Genomic DNA, 18,102 nt, shown 5'->3' with positions numbered 1-18,102 from the left:
AAATGTAAACAATAGTTATGATAAAAATGCTTCCAGATTAAACCGTCTACAGTTACAGTTTAGTGAGAAAAATACGGATATCTTCATATATTTTAGGCTCTATCGCGAAAATGTTATATGATAGGATATTTTGTGGTATGACAAACCTACACATATGCATTAAATGTCATATCTTGAAATTTTTTTAAATCACTGTTCCCAAAGGTAAACAGAACCTTTAATAAGGTTTATGTGTTACAAATGCAATTTCTTGTGAGCAAACTTTAAAATGTGATCAAGCTATATTATATATATTTTAATGAATCAGATGAATGCTGCATAATATATACATAAATATATGTATTTTTTATGAATACACAAAGTGCATTGCAATCTATGCAAGCAGGTTCTCCATTAACCTTTTATAAAGCTTCAAACTACACAATCTAGATTGCAAGGAGGAGCAAACATGGATGGATTACTAAATATAGCGTACCGATTTAAAAAAAAAAAAAAATGGCAACTTACACTAGTGCCAGGGCACATACAATGGACTCCCGTTATAACGAAGTCCTCGGGACCAGCAGTTTTCTTTTATTATATTGAAATTTCATTATAACTGAATAAATAAACAATAAAGGACATTGGGCGAATAGTGTTGCGGCCAGAATTTTTACCACGTCGTAACCAGAATTTCGCCGTAACCGTGTTCATTATAACGAGAGTGCACTGTATAGGGTTCTGATAGATGAATGTTAAACCTGCAGTGGATATTTTCTGTAAATTTGTGCTTCTGTAATTGCAGTGTACAATGTAGTGGCAAGTCTTGTGGATGTAGGATCATTACAAAATCCACTTTCCATATGTTCTTTATGCATGAAATACAATGGCCCGAATTCACGAAGGTGGTACAAATGAAACCATGGTTTAAACCATGGACAAAAACCATGGAGCGCCAAGTGTCGCACGGAATATTTCGTTACGAAATTGGTCACTTCGTCGACAAAATGACCGTTTCGTTAACGAAATTATCATTTCGTGGACGAAATGTTCATTTAGTTACAAAATGTTGTCATTTCGTTACAAAATAATCATTTCATCGACGAAAAGAGTGATTTCGTAACGAAATATTCTATGCGACACTTGGCGCTCCATGGTTTTTGTCCATGGTTTAAACCATGGTTTCATTTGTACCACCTTTGTGAATTCGGGCCAATGTGTACAAGTGCATGTTCTTCAGATATGTATGTAGATTTGTGGTGTATATTGACACATGCTATACATAAAGATATGCTGTATCATAAATACTGACTGCTTTTTAAAAAATCATTGTATACTTATGTTTCATACCAGTATCTAAATTTGAAGATATGTTTACAATAAATACATATACATGTATACATGAACACTTTGTTGGCCATGACTATGAGTGCAGATATGAGTGGAGAAAGAGAGAGACTACGGAGAGAAAATGGAGGTACAACTGTACATTTATAATGGTACATGTAATAAAAAAATGTACATGGAATGTACTACGGAATTTAAAAAGTGAACAGCAATGACAGCATATAGTGTTCAGTATTTTCATTTATTTACAGTCAATATGTACTGTACAATACTAATAACTCTCCACAAAGAATACAATATTGCATTTCACTTGATTTACAGACACTTGGAGATGTGTAAGACAATCTGATTCTGTGTAAACTATGAATACAATTGTACATACACTGTACTGATGATCAAAACATTTGACAGCTACAGGAAATAAACATCATGCATGCAAATGGAGAAATATACCCTTACTGTGCCAATAAAAGAACAAGCAGCAACGGTATGGCTATTTGCATTTAAGTACCAAGGTGATACAAATTTAGGACGGAAAAACACTTCTACAGGATGTGGTCATTCCAGGCAGCAGTGATAAAATGTCAAGAGACGAAGATGATGGAGTAACTTTTATTCCCCTATTTCCAGTACTGTGATATGGTTCTTCACTAATACATGAATTGTATACACTGGATGAAAAACAGAACAGCGTACCTGCCTTTCCCCTTGCCCTTTTTGCCCTTCTGACCTCGACTGATGTGTATTTTTATACTACATGTACAGGCAAACTGACATAGTCAAGACTGTGAGAATCTTGTCATTACAACAAAATCTTGTTATAGCTGACAAAGTAAACAAAGGATATAATGAAAATTTTACTGGTACAATCCTCTTGCACTAATAGAATCTCACTGTACATGTGTCTGTGTTTGTTAAACAGGGTTCCCCTGTATCCATAATTATACAGTATGTGAACACAGAGGTCCAGTTTGATATGTCATACATGTGCCTCATTAGCGGCACCAGTCAAAGACACATACTGTAGCTCAAGACATATATTAGGCCTCCAAATTGTTTCCATACATGATTCAATGACATACCCTGTGATCAAGTCAGTGCTTTTCTACACTTTTTTAAAGGTAGACTTTAATATGTAGATTTTTCTTTAACGACACCAATGCCACAAGCAGAGGAAAAGATTCATGATATCAAATGAGAGTCCTCTCTATACAAAGTAAACATTTGAGGTTTTAGAGAAGCACAACTCCTTCAGCAGCTTCTTTTTCTCCCCGAACATGAAACTGAATAGAAATAATTGATGAAATCAAGAACCAGCTTCATTTAGACTCTTGGTCACCAGTGTATTTTGTACTTGGACTAAGTTTTGAGACAATCTATTTGAACTCCTATTTCCCATTATAGACACACACAAACACTCAAACCAAGAGAAAGGGAAAGGGCAAGAGAAAAATAATGCTTGGTTGTAAATCATTCATTGTTCTCTAGTTCTCCAGCAATGGAAAAAAATACCAACCAAACTTTTTTTTCTCTCTTCTTCACCATCCTACATTTTTTGGGACTTTGAAATTATGGTAAAGTGACTGTCTACAGCAAGAAGATATTGGAGAAAAAAGCAGCATACATAATATTGAATTTTAAAAAAAAAGTTTATGGTGAAATATTGCCTGATAGTGTTTAATCAAACATGGATTGATGTTCTGCACATGCAAAGAGACACACAAAGAACGGTAGCCAATATTCAACTTCTCTTGATGCTCTGAATGATAGTCTATTCATGATCATAATGGAAACAACTGTTCTGTGCTTTTCCACTGATCAGCCTCTCATCATGATGTTCCAGTTTTGATGATCTTAAACAATGCGCTGATGTTGTTCTCTTTGATTGCCTGTCGACACGAAGACACCACCTGTGTCTTGAATCTTCCCACTGTAGATAGAATACAGACACAAAAATCACCATGAAGGTTTACGCCAACTCTTCTTTGGCACATTTGATTTCCTGACATATTGCAATCACTATAAAATGCTATTATTACTCAGAATGACTATGTATCATACATAAAAGCGCATTTGCAAAATAGCAACATATCAGCACCTGAGAATGACATCATTGCAAATGTTGATTCTTTCACTAACATTCTTTGCTAAAACTTTAGCCTCCTTTTAGGTAGTGACAAGACTGCATTTATGGTAAAGAGCCTTCAGATTTCCAGATAAATTTGTGCATGCAATTCAAAAGCAGCATTTTCAACTGACCATGGATCACATTACTGTAAAACAAAATATTTTTGCAAATTGGAACCAACAGCCTTTTCCGCAGCATGAAATTTTCACGAGTTGCCTCTAACATTCAACGTGTATAGTGTAGAAGAGAACTCTCACATGCATTTCAATTTCGCGAATCTTGGCTCTCACGAAATGCACGGATTCACGAAATTAAAATGCACGTGAACATTCCTCGTTTTACAGTATTGTGGGTTTGCTGAGAATACTTGAACATTAAAACTGTACCTCTGAGCTGCCCTGCTTTTTGGATGGTCTGGTTGACAATCTTCAGGCAGTTGAGGAGCTCTTGGTGGTTGGTGCAGCGGATCTTGTAGCCGTTGATCAGGTCACGGTTTAGGTCAAACAGCTCCATGTAGCCTCGACGCATGTTTCTCCTATCATGGGATGGAGAACAATCCAAACGATGATGTTGAAGTGCCATCCTTCAACGAAAATGTATTCTATGTACAGTGTATTGATGCTGCAGCTTTCCACTACAGCTATTTTACTTTTATTTTCTTCAATTACATTTTGGTACCCAGGTAGTCAACAGGTCAGAGCAATGTCAAATTTTTTTCTCTGCTCTTTGCTGACATAGTTTTTGATATAAACCAGACATCCATTTATTTGTTGAGAAGCTAAGAAATAGTTAATCTTGAGTAAAGGTATAGTATAGACTATTATGGTATTATAAATGTATTACATAATTGCATGGTGACATCATTTTCTACATGTATGTAAGTATGCATTAACAGTGTCAGGAACATAAAATGCTGTAGGTAACCTGTTTGTAAGAATGAAGTCTACCTACTTTGATGCTGACGTTTTGAAATCTGTGAAATAATTGTGCAGAGGTTTGAGATTTTTTGCCAAAACTTCACACTCCTTGAAACAGAAGGAGCCCTGGTCCACTCACATGTCCGACATGAGGCGTGCATCTTCAGCCCTGACCACCAGACTCCTGATCAGATTGGAGTGGTCAGCCATCTCGGCTGTCAGCTTTTGTCTCACAGCATGAAACTCATCAACCTGCAGCAGGAAGTTAGAAAATGCATAATATTGTACGATTAAGAAAATTCCCTTTTCCGTAGAATGTTGTGTGGAGAATTTTTGAAAGGACTGGAGTTGTGTGGGCATAACATTTTGGGATGCCATAATCAAATTAAGAGATGTATGTTAGGAAAGTTACTTAAGAAACATTCAATGTATATTTACCTGTTTAGTCTATATTCAAAGTATCTGAGAAAAAGACACCAAGTTATTTGTATCTGTATTTAATCTGTATTTCAAACTGTATTTAAAACTGTTCGGTAAAGTAATAGCATAGCAATAGCATTACAATACAAAGAGTTTGAGGTTCATTTCCAAATCTAGTTTACATTCAAAGCACCACAAAGAACGACACCAAGATATTTTGAAGAGAAGCAGAATTTTTCCTAAGAATCTGTACTTAAAACTGTTGTAAAGTAATAGCATAGCAATAGCATTACAATACAAAGATTTTGAGGTTCATTTCCAGATCTGGAAGCATAACAACACGGGCTCTATATCATTTTGTACTGAGACGAACGCTCCTTCTAAAAACATTGCAATATGCAATACAATGTGATGCATTTTGTAACTTTACATTTATTTCAAAGAAAATGAAAGGAACACTCAGGATCTGTATCACATATTTTTCTTTCACAAATTATACTGCCTACAAAGACATCCAAACAACTCAGAGCAAATACAAAGAAGGACCTGAAAACAGTCATATTTATAAAATGAGATACAGTTGTTGGAGTTGACTGTCATGTTTGGGGGCAGATACCTTGACCAGCAGGTTCTTAAGATCCTCCATGTGCATGGGGAAATCGGCCACCACTTGGAGGTCGTCGATGCCCAGGAAGGCGGCCAAAGCCTGGATGATGTCGCCAGCAAGATCCATGTCGTCTGTTCGGATTGTCACCTGAACGTTTCACACCAAGTAGAGACAGCATGTAGATAACTAGTGTGACATGACACTTTGTATTTTCACACTGTACTAAGCAAATGAAAGACACATTCAAGAAAACCCAACAGCTTGCAACATTACACAAATGAATGTAAATATACTGTACTTGCATAGCCAAATTTAAGCAAACATTTATTCACTGGATGTCATTTTTCTCCAAGTATGATTAGACAATTTGCATATCTTGCCTTTTAGAAATGAAGAAAACAATGATACATTATTAATTATTACAAGTCAATTCCTATACACTGCTTAAATACGAGTTTAAAGGTCATATACCCCATTTATATACAAAGTCACGTACAGGAGTGCTCCTGGAGGGATTCTACTTTTGCCCTTTGAATTTGTTCACACACAGAATAACTGCCCATCACGACATACAAAGTGGCTGAGAAAGGTGTAACTCATGGTAACCTAGAAAAAAAGGCACAGCGTGTAAATCTACCCATCGGTTGCAGCATACCACTTTGGGGGCGGTCTAAACATTGGTGACATTTTATACATGAGTTGGAGAACTTGTGTAGCACTCCTGAACCTACCCTCCAGAGGGGCATAACTTTAGACCACTTCAGGGCCACTTTGTCTGTTTACAGTTTAGAGCGATTCAGGCCCTAAATGCTGTTATGGGATACTAGATTTTGTTGCGATATGCTGTTGTCAGTTTCTGGTACTGACCTGCCCATTGGCTTGCATCTGAATGAAGACGGGGCCAGATCCCCTGAGGGACATGAATCCAAGGTTCATTGGTGTCTCCGCCTGGATGTCCTCATCTAGCAGGAAGTTCTGGTTGACCCACAGGATGACCTACACCAAGCCATGACAAAATGACCAGTGTCAAACATGACAAATCTACAGAAGGTCTTTTTTTTTCCATGCAGTATCAAAATTTATTTTGTATGTAACTGAATGTAAAGAATACATTTGAAAAATACTTCAACAGTTTCACTGGGGAAAGAGGTAATTGTGTAACCACAGTCCACTGAAGTCAAAGGTGAGGTTTTATGACACAAACTCCCCACACGATACATTGCTTTAACATACATTCGGTGATTTCAAGTTCGGTGCTAGCTAGTGCTAGTGCTATCTCAGCACTAGCACCGGCGATAAAACCGAACTTGAAATCATGTCGGTGTTGGGAGTTGACCTCAAAATTATGACGTATTTCCGGTTGCTGGTGCTGGGCTCGGTGTTGGATGTCGTCTGCTGAACCGAGCTCCGCCGATTGTGTTGGCGATTTACGTACTTTTTTGCCATTGACTAACACTAGCCCCTAGGGATTAACATTTCCGTCATTTCAAGTTCGGTGCTGGTGTTAGCGTTGCCGTGCGAGACTCATAATCACGTCCATGATAGACGCACGTTTTGCATGCAAAGTCTATGCTAATGCAGTGGTCGTCCCCGTAATGTACACGAACACTCTCAACATGGCTTTATAAATCTGAGCCTGGGAGCAAAATTAAGATAGTTGTATTTCAGGGAGTGGATGAAATTTTTGGCATTTTAATCTGTCTTCCTCACTATTTAAAGTCTCTAAAACTATGCAATTTTGGCTATATCTTTTAATATTTGACTGTAATCACGTGCAATCACTTTTATCGTCGCGCAATTCCTGCGGAGTTCGCGGTGCTGTGATTCCAACACTTAGTGCTGGTGATCGATAATTTTGATCGGTATCGCCTCGTTAATCTGACCGTCATTGTTGGAGCTCGATTTAACGCTGTTATTCGGGGGCTAGCACTAGCACTAGCACCGAACTTGAAATCACCCATTGTATAACGACGTTCAATAGTCCATTGATGCGACTCCTATCAAAGCAAACTTCAACACAATTTGCAATCTCAGTGGTTCAATGGTGTAACATTTTACAGCCATTCATTGCACACAAAAGACAAGAATAAGACACAACCAATCATTTTGGATATTCTTTACATTTTTTTTTAAATTCATCTATTATGATTATTTTCATAGTGTCGATATTCTTGCTTGTCAGTCTTAATATCAGTGATGGTACTTGATGGTGCAGAGAATGTGCATTGAGGAAATTCTATTCCCATATGTGATCAAACTACACAAAATGTATGATGACTGCACAACTGGCATGAGACAAGACTAACCCTCTGTATCCTTTCATTGACTGTAAAGACCACACTACTCTTGGGCTCCGGGACGTCATTGGTGCAGGCAATGTACATGGAGAACCTAGGCAGCTGTCGAGTCACCTCAAAGACATGGAACTGGGAACTGGGTGGGGGAAAAATACAAACCATACAGTGTCACATTTTAATGTGGTAGATAAAAAGACAGATGTGTTAGTGTGCAAAAAGCAAGGAATCTCATTCTTTTCACATTTCCCAGCAGTAAAATTGTCTTACTGCATAAAAAATCTTGCCTTTCCTAAAATAAATTTCAAGCTGCTACGTATCATTTTTTTTTCAAATTGTCAGTTTCCTTGTTTGTTTGCATATTCACATGTCAGGGTTTGGTGATATGTTTGGCAAAGATGAAATGAAACACAATTTGTTCACATAATGACATGCAGAGCAATTACTTTACGTAACCATAAAAAATTCTGCACAGCCCAAACAGAATACCAGTAGGTTGGGTTTTTTTTTCTTCTATTTTCTTATAGTTGTTTTCTTGAAAGTGATTTCTCTTCAATTTACATTAGTTTTCTATTTCTGGAAATAGGCTGATGTCATAACCAATCTCTAATTTTGAATTCATTACACACATGCACACACATACCTTGCTTTGGAGCCCACAAAGGCCTTGATGTGTAGATCAACAGGAATGTCTTTGGGTGGGACTATAGGCACTCTCAGCGCGTTTGACAGGTTGGCAGTGTTTGGATGTCTGCAGGAGAAAAAAAACTCCTCCATGAAAAAAAAAAGTTTGTTAAACCCCGACAAAAGTAAACCTTTTTAACAATGGCAAAGTGAACAAATATGAACCTCACAATCAAATAAGTAACATCAAGGAAATGTCAGTGAGTTTGGTCTTTGAAGTAAAAAAAAACACCCCAAAACAAACAAACAAACAAACAAACAAACATATGCTGTGGAGTCCTCCGGGCCACCTCCATGTAGTTCTACTCAGTCATGCGGCTCTGATGTCACATCAGTAAAATTACAACTGTATGGTTTCTCATTTGCTTTGAGAATGAAATGCCACTAAATTCTTTTTCCTCTATTTCTTTCAAGGCCCTGTATAAGGACATGAACTTATAAATACTGTGTTGTGACTGCCATTATATGGCATGTAACTTAAAAGAATTATGTTAAAGGATTACAATTGGTCTGTTGCTTTTTGTCTTTTATTTGATGTCTTTTGAGATGGTGGTACTGAAAATGTTTTTGGTTAGACTGATGGCTGTGTAGTGCATATGTGACCCGCTGCAACAAATGGATCCGAAAGTCGGGGGGGGGGGGGGGGGGGACAATTTTCTGAAAATGACATGACATTATTCCCTTACTCTTCCACTTTAACGTCATATATAACATGACTCAGAAAAATTGGTTGGGGAGATATCGATGATTTTATTAGCACATGTCAAGTGGTTTACGAAATCAGCGTTTCGAGAAAACCGCCTTCAAAGTTTTCCTTCAGACGCTATCATGATCAAGGGGAAGCAAGACAGTATTCACCATTTGACAATAGAAGGAACGCTCCTAGCAACTTCCGCAATGCTAATTCAAGCTTTACTTAGCACCAGTGGTCTACGTATGACCAATCAGTAACTAGGATACCACGCATTGACCGATGAGATCACTCCCTCATTGCTAGGGGCGGAGTCTAGCTGCGGCGCTAAATCTGAATCTTTGGACACGTTTCTGCTTCCGTTGAAAGTTGGAAAATCATGGCCCAGAAAAATGCTATTTTCTTGCCTTTCCTTTGATCATTTGGCTTCAAAATTTTGGCAGATGATAGAAGATACATTAGACGACAAAATTATGTCAAAAACAGAAATCTAAAGTTTTGACAGATTTTGATGATCTGACTTCAATCTCTATTTTCTTGGCTCACCCGCAAGCCACTTTAGGATCCTTTTGTTGTAGCTGGTCACATATGCTTCTAGTATGCACTGAAAATATTCCACTGTGAACAATAGGCCTATGTAACAAAAAATTATACAAGGTGATGATTCACATGAAACCCAACACTGACTTGAACAGCGTAGATTGATTTCACCATTGAATATCTTTACATCGACAAATTCATTGTACACCTCTTCAGAATTTTTTCTTTTGGCATGGAAAACAATGATGGGGTCAAGTAATGCATACTAATAGCACTGGCGTATAATCTTCCTAATACAAAGAAATTATGTTGCATGAATGCTATCATCCTATGTGTACTTTTCTCTGTTTAAAAGGGTCTAGGCAACTTGTGTCTGCACATGAGTTATGTGACTCCACTTTTACTCACATGACATGGCTCTCCCCTTCAAAGATGCCTTCAGCAAAGATGAGCACCGACTTGAGAATTGTGTCATTGCTCGTGTTTACTACCAGCTCCACATGAGGCTGATACATGACCAGAATCAAAAGAACAAAACATTAATTGACTACTGAATGTCTAAACATGATCATTCACTTCCTATTGCTGGAAATACAATGAATTACATGTTTGATATTGTTTGCAGAATGAATGTTTAAACTTGACTTCTTTACCTACAATGTCAGAGCAAGTTCCTTGGATCAGTAAGTGAATACTATGAGAGTTATTGCATATTATTGTGACTTTATGTTTATATATCTATTACTGCATTGTATGGCTTTTAACAGAGTTCAGTAATTAACACCAGTGATTTCAAACTAATTGGCACAGCTACCCTTTCTGATGGGTGAACTGAAATCTAAATCTGTTACTCCCACTTCACAATCAAACCTGTCTTTAACAGCTGCCTTACGGTAAAATGAGTGGTCACTAAAGACAGGTGGCCACTATAGACATGCTGGCTGCTTTACAGGATGTAGTTTTGTACTCGGAGAAGTTTAGCAGCCACTATGCGAAGGTACTCACTGTTGACTGGTGATTGCTATCACAGGTTTGCTTGACACAATCTGCCAACATTCCTCATTCTTACTGAGTAACAAGCAATACCCTTATCAACAGAGCTAATGGAATGTTGACTCCTATGAAGGGGATTTTCCACGCACCGAACTCTTCTCTGAACCAGGGCTGACCGTGAGGGTGGTCTGTAGCTGGGTGTTGGCCGGAATGATGCCCATCTGGGCCTTGTCCAGGTCTCCCAGACCAGATGGCCTGTCGTCTTTCCCAGCCTGATCAAAACAAACAAATGCACACATAAGGACAAAGGAACAAATAAAAACGATTAGCATAATTTGTCTGCCAAAATAGGAAATGGCATTTTTAGATATCATGCTCACAAAAAACATCAATATGTCATCCTTATTCAATGACAGTTTAATTTGCTATCCCTCTCTGCAACTTTCAAGCACTGTTGACGTTGCATAACCATCTGAATGATCACCCACATCAAGCTGGAAAATCTGACCACTGCTGCGCAGTAATCAGTGGCCCTTGTCAATATTCAAATTTCATTTCATTTCATTCTATTGTTTCTGCATGGTACATGTAATCACCTGTGATCACTTTTGGGAATATACTGTACATATGGTTCACCATCAGTCATGGCTGATTTTGCACATGAAAGGTAAGAAAATCATTGTGACAGAGAACGGAGATATAAAAGGAAAAAAATCTATGTACCATACAGGAGGATCACTAGTAAGCCGAGCTTCATATTGGGGCCTCATTGAATACACAAAAAATAAATAAACAGTTTTATCGACTATCGACTTACTTAACTACAACAAAAACAAACTATTTCACACAAGAAAACATACATGGTCATGTACACAGGTGATGCTACGAAAGAGAACCCAAAGAACAAAGGGATAGCAATAATGGCAAATGGTGAGAGGGTGAGATGGTTTTGACATCCTAAAGACTGCTTAATGCTGATATTTAAAAACCTGCTTCACTATTAACTCACCTTGGCATTCTCCTCGTAGTTCTTGAGTTCCAGTATCAGGTTCTGCTTGCGTTGGCTGAGGTCTCGGATGGTGTCCTGCTCCACATTGTTGTCCATTAGGTTGCCTTTCTGTTCTTGGTTGGCTGGCAGATATCCACGCACTGAAGAAGAAAATACAGTTACAATGGGCCTGTGTTTGGCTGGCAAACTGAATGTTATTACACACAAAGCTATGCACCAATGGCTGGCAAACTGAATGTTATTATACACAAAGCTGCGCACCAATGACAACACAAACTTTACTCAAAATGTACATTGTATCCTCACATTTTCACAAGCATTATGGAAAACTGATCCCCATCAGACTGTACATTCTACTCTAAGTGCATCTTACTTGTGTACAATAAATGAAGTTTTGACAAGTCATTCAATGGCAGATTTAAGGGGCAGATATAAAAATGCATGATACTATACATTGCATACACGTAATGTCAAATAAAACCTGTTATAGTGGTCACCTGATCTTTAGGGAGGACCTGTCTACAGAGACCCCTTACTAGCAGATTAATTCCCATCAGAGCAGGTCACACATTGATTGAAATGTTTACAAGAAATGTTTACAAGAAATGGGTTTTCAGAGAGAATAACTTTTCCTCAGAGGAATCTAAATAGACAGCTCTGATTCCATCTGGAAAATTCCATGGTATACCTTCATAATTTAGAGTCAAGGGAGAGTCTGCAAAGCAACAATGAGTTGGCATGATTTCTTCTTTAAAGGTCACTTTAAAGTAAAAACAATGAAAAACCATAGGTTTATTCTACCCTAAATATCTTGCATCCCAGAGAGAAAGTGATATATTTCACAATTGTATAATAGCCTAAGAGCAGACATCACCCTGTGTGTAGATAAAGGCTCTTTGACATACTGTCATAACTCACACAACATGCCAAAAGACATTTTAATCACAAATGCCATACATGTATTTTTATCTACATTGCCACCAAAGGAAGTTAATGCTCAATACCTTCTCCCTCATTAGAGCAGCAGATGAGAGCCATGTTGCCATCCATCCGGTAGTCTCCCTGGACGATGCCTGCCACGGCAGAGGAGAGGTTGTCTCTGAAGACCACCTCACCAGTCCGATCACTTCTCGCATCAATCTGCAGATCATTGACATGCAAAGGACCACTGAGAAACAGTTCACATTTCTAATGCAACTACAGTCACAAGGAAGATGAGTTGATATAGTGTGTAATTGGCATGCAGAGGCATCTTAGAATAAGTCTGACATACAAATAATTTGAGTGATAAACTTGAATCAGTTACCGCATAACCCTACTATTTATTATCTTGTGCAACTGAGTGGAATGGCATGATCTACATCATTGGCAAAACTACAATAAAGTTAATTCACATATTTGACATGTTTTGCCTTTCTTTTCTTTCTTTCTTTTGCCTCACCTTTCCATTGCTCCATCCTGTGATGAGTTCAGCCACTCCATCCCCATCGAGGTCAAAGCTGTCTATGGTGACTGCCTGGTTCTTGGACTAGACACAAGATAAAATCACAGGTCACACTCTCACAGTACATGAAGTGTCTTTTTACTATATCCATAATTAGCATTGTCGTCTATCACGTGAACACACTGTGACAGTTGTAAAAACCTTACAATGGAAAAACAAGGCAAGTGCCATAATGTGTCTCGCCCATTCGCGTACAAGAAATTGTACGCGAATGGGATATAACAGATAAAAAAAGAGATCTGACAGATAAAAAGAGATATAAGGTTAAAAATTTATGGCAAAAAAGAAACGTGCCATAAAAACTCAACATTGGGCCCTTAAAGTTTGTTGATCCCTGCCTGTGACCTTTGACCTTGTGGTGACCATCCACTCCCCAAGGGACATCTACCATTCAAGTTTGGTCACAAACGGACCTATGGATCAAAAGTTATGACCCATAATAGAAACGCGCCATAAAAACTTAAAGGGAAGGTAAACCCAAAGAGCAATGTGGATTGAGTGAAAGCAGCAACATTAGTAGAACACATCAGTGAAAGTTTGAAGAAAATCGGACAATCTATGCAAAAGTTATGAATTTTTAAAGTTTTGGTGTTGGAACCGCTGGATGAGGAAAATATAAAGGAAATTCAACAAAAATTTACTTTTCTAGAATTATGAAACAGCAATGGACCAATCGCTTTCAGAAAGCAGGGGGAATAATTGCTACCCTTAACATATGTCAATATCAAGTTGATGGACTTTGTAATTTTCATGAAAAATGGATTTTTGCAGAATTTTCTTTATATTTTCTCGGTATTGTTGTCCACTCATACGTCATAACCTCTAGTAGTCTCCTCATCCAGCGGTTCCAACACCAAAACTTTAATAATTCATAACTTTTGCATCGATTGTCCGATTTTCTTCAAACTTTCACTGATGTGTTCTACTAATGTCGCTGCTTTCACTCAATCCACATTGCTCTTGGGGTTTATCTTCCCTTTAACATTGGGCTCTAAAAGTTCGTTGAACCATGCTTGTGACCATTCACCTTGTATTGACCATCCATTCCCCAAGGGACATCTACCATCCAAGTTTGGTCACAAATGGAGTTATGGATCAAAAGTTATGACCCATAATAGAAACGCGCCATAAAAACTTAACATTGGGCCCTAAAGTTCATTGACCCCTGCCTGTGAGCTTTGACCTTGAGGTGACCTTCATCTATAATGAAATGTGAAACTTTGTATGACCCCTCTTCCCTCGAAGTTTGATTGCAATTGAAGTCCAGAGTAAAGAGTTATTGAAGTTTTTGTAGTGTTACGGACAGACGACGGACGGACGGACGGACGGACGGACAGATGCCGCAGGTGATCCCTTAGTGTTCCCTCACCTCCGGTGGGCTCGACAAAAAATTGAATCATCCCATGTGCAAAGGACATAGGTAAGAAAGAATGAGAGAGACATACAGAAAATGAGTGAGATTGACAGAGGACTGCCAAAACGATTGGGAGTGAATTAGTGGTATCTCAGTGGCAGATGGCTACAAAATTTACCAACACTAAACACTAATCAAAAATTCCTTCATATCAGACTGATTTTAATCCCTCCCTTTTCAGTCATTACAAGTTGATGCTCATTTCCAAATGTTATTACAATTAATGATATGGACAATATAAGGTCACTAGATGTTGAATTATTACCTCTGCCAAAGAGGTTACGTTTTCGTCAGCATTGGTTTGTTTGTCTGTCTGTTTGCACAATAATTCAAAAAGTTGTGAATAGATTTGGATGAAACATACAGGAAAATTCAATAATGACACAAGGAACAGATGATTAAATTTGGGTAGTGATCCTCCATCTACATCCAGGAATTTCCATGATTTTTTTTTAAATATTATCATTGGACCAACAAACAAGGGAGTTCACGCTGCACGCATTTGAGGTGTGCATACACGGATGCGCACTGAGCGCATTCTCGAGGCGCAGCATGCAGGAAGCTGATGAGGTACAAGTAAACAAAGCTTCTTTATCACTGGAAAATAGGGTGATTTTCAGCATGTGTGAATAGGTCTAAATGAGCTGAGCTGAGGTTTGCGCTCTTTGAGCGCTTTTCTAGTTGTATTCTATCACACTGACATTGACCTGTAGAATAAAAGCTCACTTGGACAGAATAATTCATGACTGGTTATGATTCAAATCATACCTTGATTCTCCAGTATCTGGCATTTCTCTCATACACGCCAACAGTGCCATTTGCTAGGGCATAGCCAAACCGAGCATCAGTCATTGGACAGAGAGCTGTGATAGCCTGAACACCAACAAGGAGAGAAAATAGCCATGCAAAGACAATTTCATAACCTTGATATTTCTATCGGTATTTATCTTGAATAAACAGGAATTGTTCCTTTGCATTTATACCAAGATGCACTGGTAGCAAAACATACATGAAAGTGTGATTGCAAAGACAATCTGTTTGAGATGCACTTCAAAGTGAGCAGGATTGGTTGACTTATTAACTAACTCCCAAACACATCAATTTTATATTGGCATTGAATACTCCTTTAGCTATCTATCACAGCCACAATCTAGTTTTCATTTTTTTTTGTCATAAAAACTATTGGTCTACAACTCAATTTCCTGTTGAAACCCAAATAGTTTATATTCATTATCTAAATAACAAGGTAGCAAACATTGGCAGATTTGCAAAGTTGACTTTTAATAATTTTTGTCGTATTGATGATGGTACAAGTGCATATCATATTCTACAATGAATACAGCAACAGAAATATACTTCATGACCAATCTTTATTGATAGAGAAATACACTGAAAATATCCCATTACCTCTGTTTCTGTCATTTCAGCAATAATCTCATCTTCTTGGAAGACCCTGATGTCATAGTCCTCTGAGCCCACAACGAGCTGCTGTTTGCCGTTTCCAAGATAGTCACAAAGAGCCAGAGAGCACACATTGTCTCCAGTCACCTGCAGAATAAAAGCACAGGAAATGTCACATCTTGAAGTATCTTTGCTGATCTCTGCGAGGAACACATCTACCCTGAAGAATGCTATCTAAAATGTTTTAACAGGGTCATATATCTAGATCTGTCCATTAAATTGGCAGATTGTCAACTCTTCTTTCCACTTAATTAATCCATGTACCATTCTGTCCAATCACTTTTTTTTTTTTTATCCACAAACTTGCCATGACAGGATAAGTACTACATGTTGATATCTTTGCAGTTGTGAAAATGAAAGTACATTGTGAGGTTTAAAAAAGCAAACAAACACACATTCCCCAAACAACAACAACAGCAGCAGCAACAACAACAAAACAACAACAAAACAACAACAACAACAACAACTCACTGTCCAGAAGAGGTCATTGCCCTCGATGTCAAATCCAGACAAGGCACAGTTGCCTCCGATAATGGCAAGGGGTGTATCAATGTTTCCTAGTGTTCCAATGACAATGGCATTTACTCCATCAGGTGCCTTTGAGAAAGAGAAAAAAAAATTATAAAAGGGATATGAAAAGCATTCTTTGTAGACATGCTACTTAACAAGCATTGACAAACTGCCATTTGATTACCAGTGACTTCGTTGGCATCAATACTTGCACTAAATTCTACAGCATGGCAGTATATTTCCCTATGAATATTATATTCTTGGAGCGGCATTACTGCAACAGTTATGGACAAAGATCTATAATAGATGACTAGCAGAGAATATAATTTGACAGGATTCTTACATCCTTGTAGAACACATCAGTGTTGTTCTGCACATCGTAGGCCAGGAGGTTGGTCTGCGTTCCCACCATCAGCAGGTCGTTGACCCCCATGGTATCCAGGGACCCTGCGCAGACTCCACTAACTTTCTGGTTGATGCTGAGGAGACTGATGTCAGAGTCAACTGCGATCTCGCTGGCTCTGCCTCCACGGGCAGTGCGAGTGTGGGGATTATGCACAAACACCTGAAAGATGCACAGACAGCTTATGTTTATTTTTCGTCAACCACAGGACACTCTTTTCTAGCCACATAGAACTGAAAGGTATGAACTTCACAAGGACATAATTTGACACATTTTCAGGTGGCTTTCTCCACCAATGCAGTTAGCTGCAAGTCACCATTCCTTAAATATAGCAGAAAAAGGACATGATCATCTCTGGAATATCATTGTGAAATACAAATTTGAATACTCTGAGTGATTGGCTAGCATGGAACTATGAGACACATAAATTCCTACAAGTAATATGAAGAAATAATACAGTATTGTGCAGAGATCTGATGAAGGAAAATCTTGTGTAGATATGCATATTTCACTTTTTCTATGTATCGCTCCAAATTTGAAGACATTATGCACCAGAGACAGAACAAAATCTTGATTTGATATCAAGACACCTACCTTTCCTGCTGTTGTAGCAGCTGTGAGATTGGGGTGCTTGCCATCATATTTGCCAATGGTGACCATCCGAGGATTGATCTTGTGGTTGAGTTTGAGGGTGAATATTGGCACCAACATCTTGCTCCAGCAATCTCCTGGAACTACAGTAAAATACTCTGTAAGGAGATTTCAATTTTGATTGATACTTCATTATAGGGACAATTCCTCAACTGCTTATCACCACAAACATTTAATTGTAAAAGGAAAGCAATTTTAGAGAATAGCATTCACAGAATATGATTAGCAATTAAAGAAGATGAATAGTAAAATCAATTCCAAAGTAAAAGACGAAACAAGTCTACCAAACCAAATACATGTAATGACAAAGTGCACTTTTGGAATGAAGTAAAAATAACTGTAGGGCTTATATCAAACTTGCAGAATGGCCACAATTACGGAAATGATTATTCACTACCTCATGACTCGCTGATTTTAAATTAATCAAAATTATGTCAATAGGGAATGAGAGTTCTTTACTGATGGTCACTGATACAAGATTTTGTGTACATGATTGTCATTGATTTTATATGTTCTTTAAAAAAAGTCTTTGAAGATATGAATAGAACAG

At 38.0% G+C, this 18,102-nt stretch overlaps 1 protein-coding gene across 1 annotated transcript; it reads right to left on the bottom strand.

Annotated features, from left to right (window-relative positions):
• Positions 1-2,296: 2,296 nt before the first annotated feature.
• On the bottom strand, positions 2,297-17,640 carry LOC139740490 (BBSome complex member BBS2-like). The gene is made up of 17 exons (XM_071651085.1): positions 17,496-17,640; positions 16,842-17,063; positions 16,460-16,585; positions 15,935-16,075; positions 15,296-15,400; positions 13,051-13,137; positions 12,614-12,749; positions 11,610-11,749; positions 10,750-10,872; positions 10,016-10,113; positions 8,336-8,443; positions 7,705-7,831; positions 6,266-6,394; positions 5,408-5,545; positions 4,511-4,623; positions 3,841-3,989; positions 2,297-3,256 (listed from the first exon to the last, which is right to left on the bottom strand). The coding sequence occupies exons 1-17, from the start codon at positions 17,610-17,612 to the stop codon at positions 3,156-3,158; spliced, it is 2,160 nt and encodes a 719-aa protein (XP_071507186.1). The 5' UTR covers positions 17,613-17,640; the 3' UTR covers positions 2,297-3,155.
• Positions 17,641-18,102: the final 462 nt, after the last annotated feature.

The sequence above is a fragment of the Diadema antillarum genome, unplaced genomic scaffold, assembly GCF_040938485.1.
Source record: "Diadema antillarum isolate AM-2024a unplaced genomic scaffold, OU_Dant_1.0 seq00000855_RagTag, whole genome shotgun sequence".
In the NCBI taxonomy this organism is placed as follows: Eukaryota; Metazoa; Echinodermata; class Echinoidea; order Diadematoida; family Diadematidae; genus Diadema; species Diadema antillarum.
This window is presented reverse-complemented; position numbering and strand designations above follow the sequence as displayed.

Excerpts from the sequence above, each read along its gene's own strand:
- LOC139740490 (XM_071651085.1), bottom strand. The coding sequence starts at position 17,612 with ATGTTGGTGCCAATATTCACCCTCAAACTCAACCACAAGATCAATCCT. Across the intron at positions 5,546-6,265 it reads AGATGCAAGCCAATGGGCAG|GTGACAATCCGAACAGACGA; the intron begins GTCAGTACCAGA and ends TGAAACGTTCAG. Across the intron at positions 3,257-3,840 it reads AAAAGCAGGGCAGCTCAGAG|TGGGAAGATTCAAGACACAG; the intron begins GTACAGTTTTAA and ends TTCTATCTACAG.